The sequence below is a fragment of the Dasypus novemcinctus genome, chromosome 3 (assembly GCF_030445035.2).
Source record: "Dasypus novemcinctus isolate mDasNov1 chromosome 3, mDasNov1.1.hap2, whole genome shotgun sequence".
NCBI classification, from domain to species: domain Eukaryota; kingdom Metazoa; phylum Chordata; class Mammalia; order Cingulata; family Dasypodidae; genus Dasypus; species Dasypus novemcinctus.
The window spans coordinates 97113297-97129903 of NC_080675.1; the positions used below are offsets into that span (position 1 = coordinate 97113297).

General features: G+C 37.8%; 1 protein-coding gene across 8 annotated transcripts in view; it reads left to right on the top strand.

Annotated features, from left to right (window-relative positions):
* Positions 1–12960, top strand: part of CCNB1IP1 (cyclin B1 interacting protein 1) — a 31580-nt gene extending 18620 nt beyond the window's left edge. For all 8 annotated transcript variants that reach the window (XM_012521290.4, XM_012521288.4, XM_058293839.2 and 5 more), the window contains 3 exons: positions 284–618; positions 7345–7678; positions 12065–12960. In XM_012521290.4, the coding sequence (XP_012376744.1) occupies positions 284–618; positions 7345–7678; positions 12065–12267 (872 nt within the window). In that variant the 3' untranslated portion in view covers positions 12268–12960. The remainder of the gene's footprint in view (positions 1–283; positions 619–7344; positions 7679–12064) is intronic.
* Positions 12961–16607: the final 3647 nt, after the last annotated feature.

The window sequence follows — 16607 nt, forward strand, 5'->3', positions numbered from 1 at the left end:
ATTATTTTTGACTTTAATAAGATTTGGAATCACCTATGTTTTTAACTTTTTCTTTAAATAAAATTTTGTAGCCTTTTCAGTGGTTTTTATGAAGAAGGAGCACAATATTGTTGCGATCCTGAAATCTATATAATATATTGATTTTAATAAAAACAACATAACATGTATAATTTTATCATCATAAAATAAAAATAAGCCTGTTTTATTTTCAAAGGTTCACAGATCTGCTTCTTTCATTTTCTTTGCAAGTTGACTTATTTGACCTTTCCATTTACCTTATTAGGATTCTTTTCTACATCTGGAAGACCTCACTATTCCATTATGTCTTTGTGTGAAGACATGCTACTTTGTAATTATCGTAAGTGTCGCATCAAACTCTCTGGTTATGCGTGGGTCACTGCTTGCTCGCATATCTTCTGTGATCAGCATGGCAGTGGTGAGTTTAGTCGTTCACCAGCTATCTGCCCTGCTTGCAACAGTACCCTTTCTGGAAAGCTAGATATTGTCCGTACAGAACTCAGCCCGTCAGAGGAATATAAAGCCATGGTATTGGCAGGACTACGACCTGAGATTGTGTTGGACATTAGCTCCCGAGCTCTGGCCTTCTGGACATATCAGGTTAGTGCATAGGCTAGTTTTTCTGGAAAGTATGATTTTAGGGGCATATTTGGGAACTTCCAGTGTTTTCCCTTTACTGGGTTTGTATTTTTAATTTTTTTATGAATGTATGGAGAACTTTCTTTTTAATAAATAATTTTCTGTTTTACAAAAGTAGTATGTTTATTATTGAAAATCCAAAAGGAAACATTAAAAAACACACATAATTTTATCACTCAGAGATAACCATTTTGTTTGTGTATCGATAGATTTTTTCTATGCATAAATATATTTTTTCTGTACAAAAATAGTATAATACCATAATACTGTTTTTAAGACCAGTTAATAGTAACAATATATTAAGGTCTGTTTATTATTCTGTTTATTTTGAATGTTTTACTAAATATTTTAAAATTATGTATTCTATAACATTTTTAATGGTTGCCTTGTGTCATAATTTGTTTCCAAGTTATAAAAAATTCCTTCATGAGCATTCTTACAGTCAAATTCACATCCTTAATGATTTCCTATGATTAAATTCCTAAGAGGGATAAACACATTTTAAAGGATTTTTAAAAATTGCAATATTTCCAAATTTTACATCATTAAGTTTGTATCAGTTGTGTCCCCTTAAGAAATGTAGTCCTTGGTTTTCTGCACCTTCCACTTAATAATTAGATGTCAGTAAAATAGAATCTTATTCCTCTTTTGTGTGTGTGTGTGTGTAAGCATTGTTTAAAGTGTTTATTTTATTTTTTATCATTAATTTATTTTTTCTCATTGTGATTTTTATACTTTTTAAAATTAAAGTTAATAGATCACAAGAAATGCTACATTAAAAAACATTAAAAACATAAGAGGTTCCAATATAACCCACTCCCCACCCTCCACCCCATCAATTTTGTAAATTGTATTTTTTTTGAAGATATATACATCACAAAAAATGTTACATTAAAAAACATAAGAGGGAAGCAGACTTGGCCCAATGGATAGGGCGTCCGCCTACCGCATGGGAGATCTGCAGTTCAAACCCCGGGCCTCCTTGACCCATGTGGAGCTGGCCCGTGCACAGCACTGATGCACGCAAGGAGTGCTCTGCCATGCAGGGGTGTCCCCTGCGTAGGGGAGCCTCACGTGCAAGGAGTGCCCCCCGTAAGGAGAGCTGCCCAGCGCTAAAGAAAGTGCAGCCTGCCCAAGAATGGTGCCACACACATGGAGAGCTGACAGAGCAAGATGACGCAACAAAAAGAAACACAGATTCCCGGTGCCACGGATAAGGATAGAAGTGGTCACAGAAGAACATACAGCGAATGGACACAGAGAGCAGACAACAGGGGGGTTGGGGGAGTAAGGGGAGAGAAATAAATATAAAATCTTTAAAAAAAACCCAAAAACAATTACACAAAAAAAAACCATAAGAGGTTCCTGTATACTCCCCAACCCCCCACCACTCCTCCCACACCAACAAACTCCCCCGTCATTGTGGCACATTCATCGCACTCGGTGAACACATTTTGGAGCATTGCTGCACCACATGGATAATAGTTTACCCTGTAGTTCACACTCTTCCCCAGTACATTCAGTGGGTTATGGCAGGATGTATAAAGCTCAGCATCTGACCCTGCAGTATCACTCAGGACAACCCAAAGTCCTAAAAATGCCCCCACATCACATCTCTTCTTCCCTCTCCCTGCCCTCAGCAACTACCATGGCCACTTTCTCCACCTCAGTGCTACAATTTCTTCCATTAGTAGTCATAATAGTTTTATAGTAGAATATCAGTAAGCCCACTCTAATCCATATTCTGTTTCTCCATTCTATGGACCCTGGGATGGCGATGTCCTCTCCACCTCTAGATCAAGAGAGGAATCATTCCTCTTTAAATGTGCATTTCTTTGATGATTTGTAAAATGAACAGATTTAGTTATATTTATTTTCATGCATTTCTTCTTTTATGAATTGTCCGCTTCAGTCTGCTTGTTTCAATTGCTGTAATTTTTTCCCCTTACTGATTTGTAAGATTTATCTTTATATATAAATAATTTCAAATATTGTAAGAAATTTTCACCATTTTCACTTATCTTTTATTAGTTTCATTGATTTTTTTGACATTTAGAAGTTTTAAAAATCTTGAGTATTTAGATGTATCGATTTCCCCCCCTTATGATTTCTGCCTTTCTTACCTCCTTAGAAAGACCCTCCTGTGAAGAAATTTTATCATGTACTTTAATATCTTTTTATGTCCTGCATATGCATTTATTATCATGTGTTTTCCATTTATAATGCTTTTTAAAAGTTGTATTTGACAAACATAAAGGAAACATTTTTATTATATTTTTCTGGGTAAGGTGCCCCACTTTCATGCCCCTGCATCTTCTCATGCTTACCTGTAGTGTATCATTTATACTGTTATGTGATTACCTGCATCCTTTATATTTCTTCTAGTTAGGAGAGTTCTTTAAGGTCAGATTTTGATTCTTACACATCTCTGGCTCCTTTGTCGTCACACTAGTTACTGGTCTTAAGTCTTACTAAATATTTATTGGCCGAATGAATAGAAGCTGTATCTTAAAATAGATTCCTATTTGGGATAGTATTGATTGAGCATGTACATGTGATGCGTTTATATGTTCAGATATGGTGGAACCCAGCAAATAACTTAGTAAAGGTAGCCCAAACTGAGTTTTTCTTTATTACACGTACTTATTTTTCCCTACTTAGTTATTCAACACACACACACATATATATATTTAGTACTAGGAAACATTTATTTCTCATGCACCTTCTTATTAGTGTCATTCATGCTAAAGTTTAGAGGATGAGAAAGAATATTACTAATAAAAAACCCAACCCAGGTATTTACAATACATTAATGCTTTAAGGATAAGTAACCCTCCTATGTGGTGGAGTTACATCAAACTATATAGAATGGACAAATTAAAAATGGTAGAAAAATGGAAAGTATGTGTATTTCACTTTCTGTCAAAGTTTTTCTTTTAATTTTAAAAATTTATTCTATTTTTTGTTTATGGAAATCCTGTATTTTATGCATGATAGTTCTGCAAACCCATAACATCTCTAAAACAAACAAACAAACAAACAAAAAAGAGAGCCCCACTTTAACATGAATGAATCTGACCAGTGAAATGGTGGGTAAAAGAAGTTGAATGCAAAAGAGCTCATAATTTATGATTCTGCTTTTCTGAAGTTCAACAACAGGCAAAACTAATAAATGGTGACAAGACAAAATAGTTGTTCCTTCTGGGGAGATAAAGATGACTTACGAAGGCACATATTTTAAAAAATTATTGTGGTAGCATATGTATAATATAACATTTCCTATTTTAAACACATTCACTTGGGGGTTTGCTGAACCTCACAGACTGTGTTGATGTTTGGGAATTTTCCAAGCATGTGATATACTCCTCTCTGACTGGTATTATAGATAGGTGGCCTGAAATCCCTAGCTATAGCAGGCACAGAGCATCACCCACCAGGCAAGGGTGCTGGGCCAGGTAGGTGGGTGTATGCTACTTTGATCTTTGTTATTTTCTTCTCCATCTTTTTTTCCTTTGGATTTAATTGCTGTAACCCCACCCTAAGTTTTTTTTTAATTTTTTTTTTTAAATTTTTTTCCTTCCCGCCAGTTGTCTGCTCTTTTGGGTGCATTCACTGTGTGTTCTTCTGTGTCTGTTGTATTCTTATTAGGCAGCTCCGGGAACCCATCCTGGGACCTTCTGGAGTGGGAGAGAGGTGATCATTCTTTTGCTTCACCTCAGCTCCCTAGTTTGCTGTGTCTCATATTGTCTCTTTTTTTTGTTGTGTCATCTTGCTGCTTAAGCTCTGTGTGTGGGTGGTACCACTCCTGCGCGGTCTGCTTTCCTGCATGGGGGCCACTTCCTGTGTGGGGCGACACTCCTTGTGCGTGGCAGCACTCCACGTGGGCCAGCTTGCCACACGGGCCAGGAAGCCCTGGGTATTGAACCCTGGACCGCCTATATGGTAGGCGGAAGCTCTATCCATTGTACCATATCCGCTTCCCCCCACCCTAAGTTTTTGAGATCTGTCCTTATATTATTGTTTATCAGCATTTATTTTTTCTAATATACACTATTAAGACTAAAAAGTTCTCTAAACCTGGCCCTGGCTATGTTTTAGTTTGCCAGGACTGCTATGACAAATACTGCAGACTGGTTGGCTTAAACAACAGGAATTTGTTGTCTCACACTTCTGGAGGCTAGAAGTCTGAAATTAGGGAGCCAGTGTAGCTCAGTGGTTGAGCACCTGATTCACTTGGACAAGCTACCAGGTTTCCCTGGTACCTCCTTGAAAAATGAAAGGCTGAAATCAAGGTATTGGTAGGCCATGCTTCATCAGAAGTCTATAGTTTTCTTTTTTTTTTTTTTTAAGATTTATTTTATTTATTCCCCCGCCCTTGCTGCTTGCTTGCTGTCAGCTCTTTTTGTCCATTTGCTGCACGTTCTTCTGTGTCTGTTTGTCTCCCTTTGTTGCATCATCTTGCTGTGCCACCTCTCCATGGGTGTGGGCTGTCAGCTCTCCGTGGGTATGGGCCAGCTTGCCTTCACAAGGAGGCCCTGGGAAGTGAACCCAGGGCCTCTCATATAGTGGACAAGAACCCAATCCATTGAGCCACATCTGCTTCCCATGGTCCCTTTTTTAATACCTCCCTCCAGTAAGATCAGGCCTCTGCAAAAATTCGCTCTTTGTATTTCTCTCCTGGGGGGTTTCGCCTACCGAAGCAGGAGGTTCTTCAAGCTCCCCAGGCCCCCAGCCCACAATCCCAGCGTTTGATAGCAGTGGTGCCCTAAACACCATCTTTAACCACCTTCACATCAACCCTCCCCTATAGTTTTCTGACAGTGGGTTTCTTGCCTCTGTCACATGGTGATCTGTCTTCTTCAGTCTCTTAACTGAGTCTTCTAGGGGACATGATTCATTTTCCAACAGGCTGTATACCATGTGATATATGACTTTTAAAAATGATCTTATAGTGAATTTGTTCTAGCTTGAGTATCCTGAAAGCAGAGCCAGATGATGAACTTTCTATTTGGGCATAATTTTAGATTTACAGAAAAGTTGCAATGGAGAGAACTTAAAATGCTGTTTAAGTTCTTTGTAGAGATGAAGAGACAAAAGAATTGGAATCTAAGCTTAGGAGAAGAATTTGGGGTTCCAAAATTGGATAGAAGCCATATAAGTTAGGATCTTGGCAGCAGCTAAAATGGTCGTCAACAAAGTGATCTGTGGGAACTCTAAAGTTGGGACATATGCTAGGTTGGAATGAAGGTACTGAATTAATTGTATAAACTAGGGAAACAGGACGAGCACCCTTAGGGAGTCTGTGTGTTGTTTCCATATTTCTCTTGGAAGGGCTTGTCTTGACCTTTCCTCAGGTAATTACTGTTGTTGAGCTTCTTGTTTTTTGCTGAATATGCTTGTATTTTGCTTTCTTGAGTTTTGTTCTATGGTTCTTGAACCAAATCTGCAGTACTGTTGAATTTATATACTTTTTAAAGTCTATTTTTTCCTGAAAACTAGGGTTTTGGTATCATTCTTATTGAACAAGATCTTTAAATTGTTTTTCAATGAATGTAGTTCCATTCCTTTGTGGATGCCTCTAGTGCTTGCCTTTACAATGCTAAGATCTCAATTAAATGATTAAAAGTTGCATCACTGGCATCATTGGCAGAGGGTACCTGACATGGTGTGCTTTCTGATGTGATGGGAGAGGAGCACCTTTAGGAGAATCCTCTGGGTCTTGTCATCTTTTAATATTGGTCTATTCAGGTTTTCAGATCCAGTGACAGGAATTTGTCAAAATATTTATAGGGCAGTAAATCCAGAGATAAGCCAAAATTAATTTCTGTTTGTAGGAGTTATCAACCATTGTACAACAAACTTAATGGTTTAAACAACAAATCTACTAGCTTAAAACAATACAGTGTCTGGGAGTTAGGAGTCTATGCATTACCTAGTGGGGACCTCTGTTCAGGGTCTCACATGGCTTAAAGTATTGGCTGGGGCTGGGGTCTCACCTGAGGCTTGACGGGGAAAGAATCCACTTCCAAGCTAAGATGGTGGCAGCATTCAGGGTCCAGTGGACTGTCAGATTGAGGGTTTCAGTTTCTTGCTGGCTATTGGCTGGAGGTCACTTTCAGTTATCTGCCATGTGGGCCTTCCCAGCATGGCTGTCTGCATCTTCAAAGCCAGCAAGGAAGAGAATCTCCTAGTAAGACAGACCTTACAGTCTTATGTAGTGTAATCACAAAGTCACATCCTACCACCTTTGTTGCAGTCCAGTTACAGGTCTTGCCCAATCTCAAGGGGATGGTATTACACAGGCTGTGAGTACCACAAGGCAGGGGTATATAGTCTGTGCTCCACATTGTGGATTACTTGAAAAATGGGATTGTGTTTCTTAAAAACCTTTGAAGTACATGTCATTTGGTAAGGTAAGCCAAATAATCACTTATTTTTTTCATGGTTTAATGGTTTGAGAGTATTCCTCCAGATTTTTCCTATGCATTTACTGATATATCTTATTGCTTTATATAACAATCATCCTACTCTACATTCTGATTGCTTCGTAACCTGGTTCTGGTTCTAAAATGTTAAAGTAATAACATCCTAGAAGAAGCATCTTTCTTTTCTTTTTGTGTTTATATTAAGTTGTATAGTATATAACTCTACTCATTACCTTAAAAATATTTTTCTCTTTTGTGACAGGTACATCAGGAACGTCTCTATCAAGAATACAATTTCAGCAAGGCTGAGGGCCACCTGAAACAGATGGAGAAGATATATACTCAGCAAATTCAGAGCAAGGATGTAGAATTGACCTCTATGAAAGGGGAGGTTACTTCCATGAAGAAAGTGCTAGAAGAATACAAGAAAAAGTTCAGTGACATCTCTGAGAAACTTATGGAGCGCAATCGCCAGTATCAAAAGCTCCAAGGCCTTTACGATAGCCTTAGGCTACGAAACATCACTATTGCTAACCAAGAAGCTGCCCTTGAACCATCCATGATCACACAGTCTGGTGTTTTTGGCTTCCCATTAGGTAAGGACATGTGATAGCCATATTTATTCTGTTAATCAGTGATTTGCACTGTGCTCTGCAGAGTTCTACCCAGTCAGTGGAGTCATCAAGGACCTAGGGTATAGGTGTGCTTTGATTTCTCCATTTATGTCTCAACCTGTATGTGGTGGATTGGATTGTATACCCCAGTTTGGACATGTTCTTGGGCTTGGTCCACATTCTGGTGGGTGTAGACCTATAGTAAATAAGAACTCTTCAAGGTGTTAATTCAGTTAAGGTGTGGCCCAACTGTGTTAGGTTGGCTTTAATCTGGATTACTGGAGTTCTTTATAAGCAAATGGATAGAAAAGCTACAGGGGGAAGCGGACTTGGCTCAACGGATAGGGCGTCCGCCTACCACATGGGAGGTCCGCGGCTCAAACCCAGGGCCTCCTTGACCCATGTGGAGCTGGCCCATGAGCAGTGCTGATGCGTGCAAGGAGTGCCATGCCACACAGGAGTGTCCCCTGTGTAGGGGAGCCCCACACACAAGGACTGCACCCCGTAAGGAGAGCCGCCCAGCACGAAAGAAAGATCAGCCTGCCCAGGAAAGGCGCAGCACACACAGAGAGCTGACACAGCAAGATGACACAACAAAAAGAAACACAGGTTCCCGGGGCCACTGATAAGGATAGAAGCAGTCGCAGAAGAACACACGGCAAATGGACACAGAGGGCAGACAACTGGGGGAGGGGAGAAGGGGAGAGAAATAAATAAAAAATAAATCTTTAAAAAAAAAGGAATCTCTACAGGGAGCAACGAGAAACTGGAAGTCAATGGAAACTGGAAGAGAAAGGAGAAGATGCCACCCTGTGTATTGACATGTGACAGAAAAGCCAAGGACTAAGTGATTTTGCCTGGCAGCCAGCTCTACAATGCCACAGTTCTGGTAGAAAGCATAACTTTGTTGATACCTCAGTTTTGGACTTCTGTTAGCCTTAAAACTCTGAGCCAAGAAATTCCCAATATTTAAGCCAACCTATTGTAGGGTATTTGTTATACCAGCTTGGAAAGTAAAACAATTTTTGGTACTATAAAGTGGGGTGCTGCTATTACAAATACCTAAAATGTGAATACAGCATTGGGATTTAGTAATGGGTAGAGTCTGGAAGACTTGTGAAGTGCTTGCAAGAAAAAGCCTAGGTTGCTTTGAAGAGACTGAAATATGGATGCTAAAAGTACTTCTGGTAAGGCCTAAGAAGGAAAGATGAGGTGTTATTGGTACTTGTTATCAAGTGGCAGAGAACTTGGAAAAATTATGTTCTGATATCAGATTGAAAGTGGTTAATTTGGATATTTAGCTGAGGAGATTTTCAAGCTAAGTGTGGAAGGTGCAGCCTAGTTTCTACTTGTAGTTTAAAGTGAAATGAGAGAGGAAAGAGCTACACTGAGGATTGAACCGTTAAGTACAAGGCAACCAGCACTTAATAATTTGGAAAATTCTTGGTTTATCCAGATAGCCAGCTCTGAGATCAAGGCTAGAAATGACTCTGTCAGAGATCTCTCTGAGCTTCCAGGAGGTGAGTGTCCAAAGAACAGGACTACATCTGAGAGTTTAACTGAATAACCTTTAGCTAAAGTGGGAGTGGCTGAACATGGATTCTGTCAGCCATTTCAGTGGAAATCAGAACTGGAAATGCAGTTATCCAGGAAGGATCTGTGGAAAGTTCTATTTTATGATGGTTTGGACCCACTTAAACTGCACGCAAAGCCAACAAGAATTTTGTAAAATTTCTATGATCAGGACAGTTACAAGCCTTGACTGAAAGGGACAGAAAAGGGACAAACTGAAGGAGGAATGACTTCAAGGGCAGTACCATGGAAGCAAAATTTTTCTCAGGCCGAAAGAGTGGGCTCACCCACATGTTTGGAAAGGGTGAGTCTGCCTCTGTGCTTGGAGGGGGCAGGCTATCTGCCTTGGCACTTGGAAGGTGTGGTCCTTGCCCTCTATTTTTTCAGGGAGAGTGCTGCCACTCCAATTCTCAGAGATGGTGGGGTCTGTGCCCTGGTGTTTATAGAGAGCCTTGCTGCCATCCCAATGCTAGGAGAGGGAGAGACTTCACCCCAGTGTTTGGGGAGAGTATGGACTCTGTCCAAGTGCTTGGAAGGGATGGGGCTGCTGCTCCATCAGGGCTGGAGAATAAAACATCAATCCATAGATGACTGTCAGACCTTGAAATATAATGGATTTTGCCCTGCTGGGTTTCAAACTTGATTGGCACCTGTGACTCTTATTTTCCTTCCCATTTCTCCCTTATGGAATGGAAATGGCTATCCTATGGCTGTCCCACCATTGTGTATTGGAAACAGATAACTTATTTTCTAGCTCCACAGACAGAGGGGAATTTTGCCCCAGGATGGACCATATCCTTATTAATTTTGATGAGATTTTGAACTTACCATTGTTACAGAAATGACTTAAGGCATTTGGGATGTTGTGATGTAATGAATATATTTTGCATGTGGGAAGAACATATCTCTTGGGGGTCTTGAGGGAAGATTGTGGTGGATTGAATTGTGTACCCCAGTTTGGACATGTGCATGGTCTTTGTCTGTATTCTGGTGAATGTAGACCTATTATAAATAAGATCTTAAGTTATTGTTATCTATTTGGTTAAATCATTTGTTTATTCATTCATTCATCAAGTATTTATTAAACATGTTTCATGTACCAGGCTACTAGGCATGATCCTACTCTATGAGGGTATAAACATTATGCAGATAGAATTTCTGCACTCTGTAAATTCACAATCTAGTGTGATATTAGCCATTCTCTACGTGTTAGTTGCCTTGGCAAATGCAGTGAATCTCATATCTCTTCTTGATATCGTATAGACTATGTCTTTTTTTATACTACTTGTGATACAACAAAATCCAGTAGGTTGTTGGTATGCTATTAATATAAATTGGTTTTGGCATCCCGAAAAAGTATGAAGCTTTTTATACTGGAATTCCCTAGATAATGATTTATTTAATCTTTGTTGTAGGCTGAGATGGATTTAGTGGGGGGAGGAGATGAAACCAGGGGAGAAAAATGAACTTGAAGGTCCAGAGGCGTAGAAAAGGTAGGAGGTGATGAGATGGGGAGTATTAGATACAAGACTTGGAACAAAAACAAGTTTTTGCTTAACTTTCAGTTAATCATATATTTTAATTTAGTTCATCAAAGTGATGTTGTAAATAGACATTGTAGATGGTCTTATTCTTTTTCTTGTCACTGCCCACATTTTGACATTTTTCATATTTACCAGTTCTTTCTTGTTCCTTTTTTTGTACACATTTACCTTTTATTCTTGTTACTCTTGTTAGATTGAAGCAGATGTAATCAGCATTTTCCTATACTTACTTGTTCCATTAAAACCTGTAGAGAAACTAAGTGTTCAGTAATAGATGCTTTTAAATCAGTTCTATTTTCTGATTTTTCTTAAGCCTATAATAATTGATCTTGTGCCATGAGTATGTGCCAATTTTTCATAGTTGTCATATTTTAGAGAATGCTTATTAAAATATTTTAAAAGCTTTATTCTTAAAGAACCTGAGCCAAAAGGTTATATATATATATATAGTTGCATGTTCCCTCTGAAGTAGTTTAAATAGTTATGTGAATAAAATTTTGCTAATGTAAATTCTATATCCATTAAAAACATAAATCACCCCCTCTCAATCTGAGGCAGAGCAGGCATCATCATCCCTAATCCTCAAGGTTGAGGAATGAACAGATAAAGGGGAATGCAACTATGGACAAAGTAAATTTTTTAATATTGTAGTAATGGAAGAACACGTAACAGTGATATAAAGTTAGTGGTTACCAGTGGTTCTGAGGAGAGGGGGATGGAATAACAGGTGGAACATAGGGCATCTTTATGGCATTGGAATTAAGTGTAAACCACAATGTAAACTATAGGCTTTGTTTAATAGCAATACTTCAATATTTATTCATTAATTGTAACAAATGTACCACACTAATGTAAGATGTTATTAATAGGGGAAGATGTGGGGAAGGGAAGGGAGTGGGATATATGGGAATCCCTTATACTTTTGATGTAACTTTTCTGTAATTTAATAACTCTTTCAAAATAAAGTTTATTATATTAAGAAAGTATTTCATTAAATCACATTACTTTTGATAGTGAGGTCTTGGCTATCACTGGAAAGAGCATTACAGAAGAAGGTAAAGTATATTCTGTGGTTGAGGTTATGGGTGGGAATCATGGTCCTTTTCTTTATGTAACATTAGGTGTATATTTTGTCTGTTTCATAGGAGGTGAGTCCAGGTAAAAATATTTATTTGAATGGCTTTTGTCTTTTTATTCCTAAATATCTGTAAGGAAACAGATACTTAAATTTTTCCCTAATTTTTCCCCCCAGGGAACACCTCCAAGTTTCATTTGGACAATACACCGGTTCGAAATCGTGGTGGTGGAGATGGAGATTTTCAATTCCGACCATTTTTTGTGGGTTCTCCCACAGCACCTGAACCCAATAACAGTTTTTTTAGTTTTCCGTCCCCAAGTCGTGAATTAGAGCAACAGCAAGTCTCTAGCAGGGCTTTCAAAGTAAAAAGAATTTAGCTAACTTTTGTATAGTATTTCTCTGTTCACTCTCAGTAATTTCATCTAGCAAATAAAATTCATTCTAGACAGGAGTTGCCAACTCCCCTGTGAAAATAAATAGAAAATGTGAAGCTGTTTTCACATTTTCAGTTTATAAGTAGTTCAGTTACAGTATAGAGTGGCTTTAGAGTCTGGGTTCTTCAGTCTTTTTCTATTATTTAAAGTATGAGCATTGTGTTTTGTTAATCTCAGTTTCATTGTGAACTGTTGAGTTTTGACCAGTAGTGAAAAATTCACAACATAAATTGACCTTATTGGGTGTTTCCTAGATCACTGTTTCCTATTGGAATGTTTCTGACAGCTGTGTTTATGCCTGTGTATCTAAGCACCTATATTATATGTCTATATGTCACTTTGGGTTCTGGCATTTTTATATATATGTATATATAAAAGTGTTCATTCACATTTATAATTTTCTGAAAAATGGGGTGAGTCTGTGGCTTGTTATTTGGAGGTATGCGTTTATTTGTATGTTTGTTTTTCCTTTTGTATTAACTTGTTTGATATTGTGCTCATATGAATGAATGAGAGTACATTATGTTGCATGTATGTTCAGTTCCTATTTCTATTTTTTAAAATTCAAATTGATCAAGTTATTATTTTATAAAATTGATTTTTTGGCATTTATATTAAATAAAATTACTTCTTTAACTTCTTTGTCACCTGTTGCCTTGGGTTTACTTATTTAAGAATACACTTCTATTATGGAAAATTTACTAATATGTTATGGATTTCGAGATTACATTAATTAAAGTAAGTTTTAAGTATTTATTCCCTGTATTCCTTTATTAAATAGTGAGCATTTCTGACTACTATCACAGATAACTTATTCAAAATGTAGAGTCAAGTAAGAAATTTGAAGGGCATTTTTGATACCTTTATGTCCTATTAGAAGCAAGGCTAGAAACATACTGGTTGGGGAGGCAGAACATTTGTGTTCTATGTATGGATTTTTTTCATATATTGGGTATGTGAGTTGGAGTTTAAATTTCCTGGATCTTAGTTTCTATATCTATAAAATGAGGGGTTAAATTATTTTACCCTTTCAGCTTTTTCTAACTCTTAAATTTTATGATTGGTTCTTATTGGTTTGGGAGGAATTACAATAAAATCACCCATATACCAAATCTTACTGTGTTTTATGTAATAAAGTCACACTGAAATCAATTGAGTATGTTTTATCTTCAGTCACTTTAGAAAAAACAGTGAATTCCCCTACTTTACATAATTGGATAGCAAGAAAATAGTGTTTCCTTAATTAAGAATATAAAAATCTATTTAGAAATTTTTGTTGTGCTCCAAAGTTAAAATGGCATCTGAGAAAGAAAATGAAAAATCTTGACTTAACTCAAAAGTTTTAAGAACATCACCCACTATTACATAGCTAATTAGATTTTACAGATTACAGTGCATAGTATTTTCCTTAGTATTGAATTTTGTTGGAAAACTGAGGAAATTATTTTATGGATATTAATGATTTTTGCCTTCAACCTTTTGGTTCTTCCTCTGTTAGGTTCACACAATCACTTTGAAACATGTTAGCTATAATTAAAAATAAAAAGTAAGTAAAGAGTAACTCAGTAGGTGGCGGACTTGGCCCAGTGGTTAGGGCGTCCATCTACCACATGGGAGGTCCGCGGTTCAAACCCTGGGCCTCCTTGACCCGTGTGGAGCTGGCCCATGCGCAGTACTGATGCGCTCAAGGAGTGCCCTGCCACGCAGGGTGTCCCTGGCGTAGGGGAGCCCCACGCACAAGGAGTGTGCCCCCTAAGGAGAGCCGCCCAGCACGAAAGAAAGTGCAGCCTGCCCAGGAATGGTGCTGCACACATGGAAAGCTGACACAACAAGATGACGCAAGGAAAAAGAAACACAGATTACCGTGCCGCTGACAACAACAGAAGCGGACAAAGAAGACGCAGCAAATAGACAGAACGGACAACCGGGGGAGGGGAGAGAAATAAATAAATAAATAAATCTTTAAAAAAAAAAAAAGAGTAACTCAGTAATACTACCTACAACTTTTCAAAAATTTATTTACTGAGGAGTTTTAATACATCTATATGGTATAGATTCAAAAGATACAGAGAAGGCATACAGGAAAAAAATCTCTCTTTCATCACTCCTCACTTCCCCTCTCTGGAAACAATTACTTTTAAGTTTCTTTCCAGAGAAATGTGGAAGCAAATACTTTGTATTTAGTTATTCATTATTATTTTTTATTTTGCTAATACTTTTCTGTTTAAAAATTTTTCTTTATTTTTCTGAATAAATAATACACGTACGTGGTAAAAAATGTAAAAGTTAAAAAAAGAATACACACAACTCCAAGTTTCCCTTTCCCTCTCAAAAAACCGTCATTGCTTTTTATGTATCCTCCCATATATAGTCTATGAATATGCAACCACAACTAATATACAACATGATGGCTTTTATAATACCATCCCAAGTGTAGTAGATTTATTGGGATAGTGTGTCCAAAATTATAAAATTATTTGTATATAGAAAATCACTAAAGTTTGGAAAAGATTCAGACATGTAGTTACCACTAATTTCAAATTTATGAGACTGGCTTGTCTTTTCTTTCAGGTATTAGAATCTTGGTATAAATAAATAGGAAAATATGAAAAAAAGTACACATAGAAAGTAAAATGACAACCTATGTAATGGGAGAAAATATTTGGAAACCACATCCAGTAAAGGTTTAATAACCAGATATAAAGAAATTCTTCCTTCAATTTAACAACAAAAAGACAACCTTATTAAAAAATGGGCAAAAGACTTTGTAGACATCTTTCCAAAGAAGATATACAAATGACCAGAAAGCACATGAAAAGATGCTTAACATTATTAGCTCTCAGGGAACTGTAAAGCAAAACCACAATGATAATCCATTTCACACCAATTAGAATGGCTGCTATTTAAAAAATGGAAAATTACTAGTGTTGGAGAAGATGCAGAGAAATAGGAACACTCATTCATTGCTGGTGGCAATGTAAATGGTGCAGCTGCTGTGGAAGACAGTTCAGTAGTTCCTCAGAAAGCTAAGTAGAGAAGTAACATATGATCTGGCAATTCCACTACTAGGTGTTTACCCCAAAGAATGGAAAGTAGGGACTCAAACAGATACTTGCAGTGTTCATAGCAGCATTATTCACAATTGCCAAAAGATGGAAGCATCCCAAGTGTCCATCAACCATTGAATGGATAAACAAAATGTGGTATATACCTACAATGGAATGTTATTAAACAATAAACAGGAATGAAGTCTTTTTTTTTTTTTAAAGATTTCTTATTTGTTTCTCTCCCTTTCCCTGCCCTCCCCCCCAATTTTTAAAAGATTTATTTATTTATTTCTCTCTTTTTGTTGCGTCATCTTGCTGAGTCAGCTCTCCGTGTGTGCGGTGCCACTCCTGGGCAGGCTACACGTTTTTTTGCCCTGGGTGTCTCTCCTTATGGGGTGCACTCCTTGCGTGTGGGGCTCCCATATGCTGGGGACAGCCCTGTGTGGCAGGGCACTCCTTGTGCGCAGTGCTGATGCGTGTGGGCCAGCTCGTCACACAAGTCAGGAGGCCCTGAGTTTGAATTCCGAACCTCCCATGTGGTAGGTGGACGCTCTATCTGTTGAGCCAAATCTGCTTCCCAGGAATGAAGTCTTGATATATGTGACAACATGAATGAACTTTTAAGACATCATGTTGAGTGAAATAAGCCAGACACAGAAAGATAAATATTGTATGATCTCATTGATATGAAATAATTAGAATAAACAAATTCATAGAGTCAGAATCTAGAGTCAATACTGTGATGGCTGCCAGTTTCCTTTTTAGCTCCAAGGACCCCTTTGTCAGTCAGGAGAAAGGAATACTACCGGAATTTATTTTTTGCGTACTTTCATTAGTGAAGGAAATGCTAGATATCAGAGGACAGAGAAAATGAAGATAAGTTGATTTTTTTCAATATAAGCTCATGGACCCCCTGAAATCTTTCAGACCCCTCTTGGGGTCTCCTTGGGGTCCATGGACCTCTGGTTAAGAACCCCTGACCTAGACTATAGGTTAGGGGCTGGGTATAGACAGGGAATGGAATATTAAGGCTTAAAATGTACAGGGTTCTTATTTGTAATGATGGAAATGTTTTGGTAATGGATTGTGATGATTGTAGTACAACATTGTGAATGTAATTAACCGCCCTGAAATCTATCTTTGATTAAAAGGGGAAAGATTTTATAATAATATATGGTAACAGAATAAAATTTAAAAAAAAACAACAAAACCATGAAACTACACTACTCAAACAGT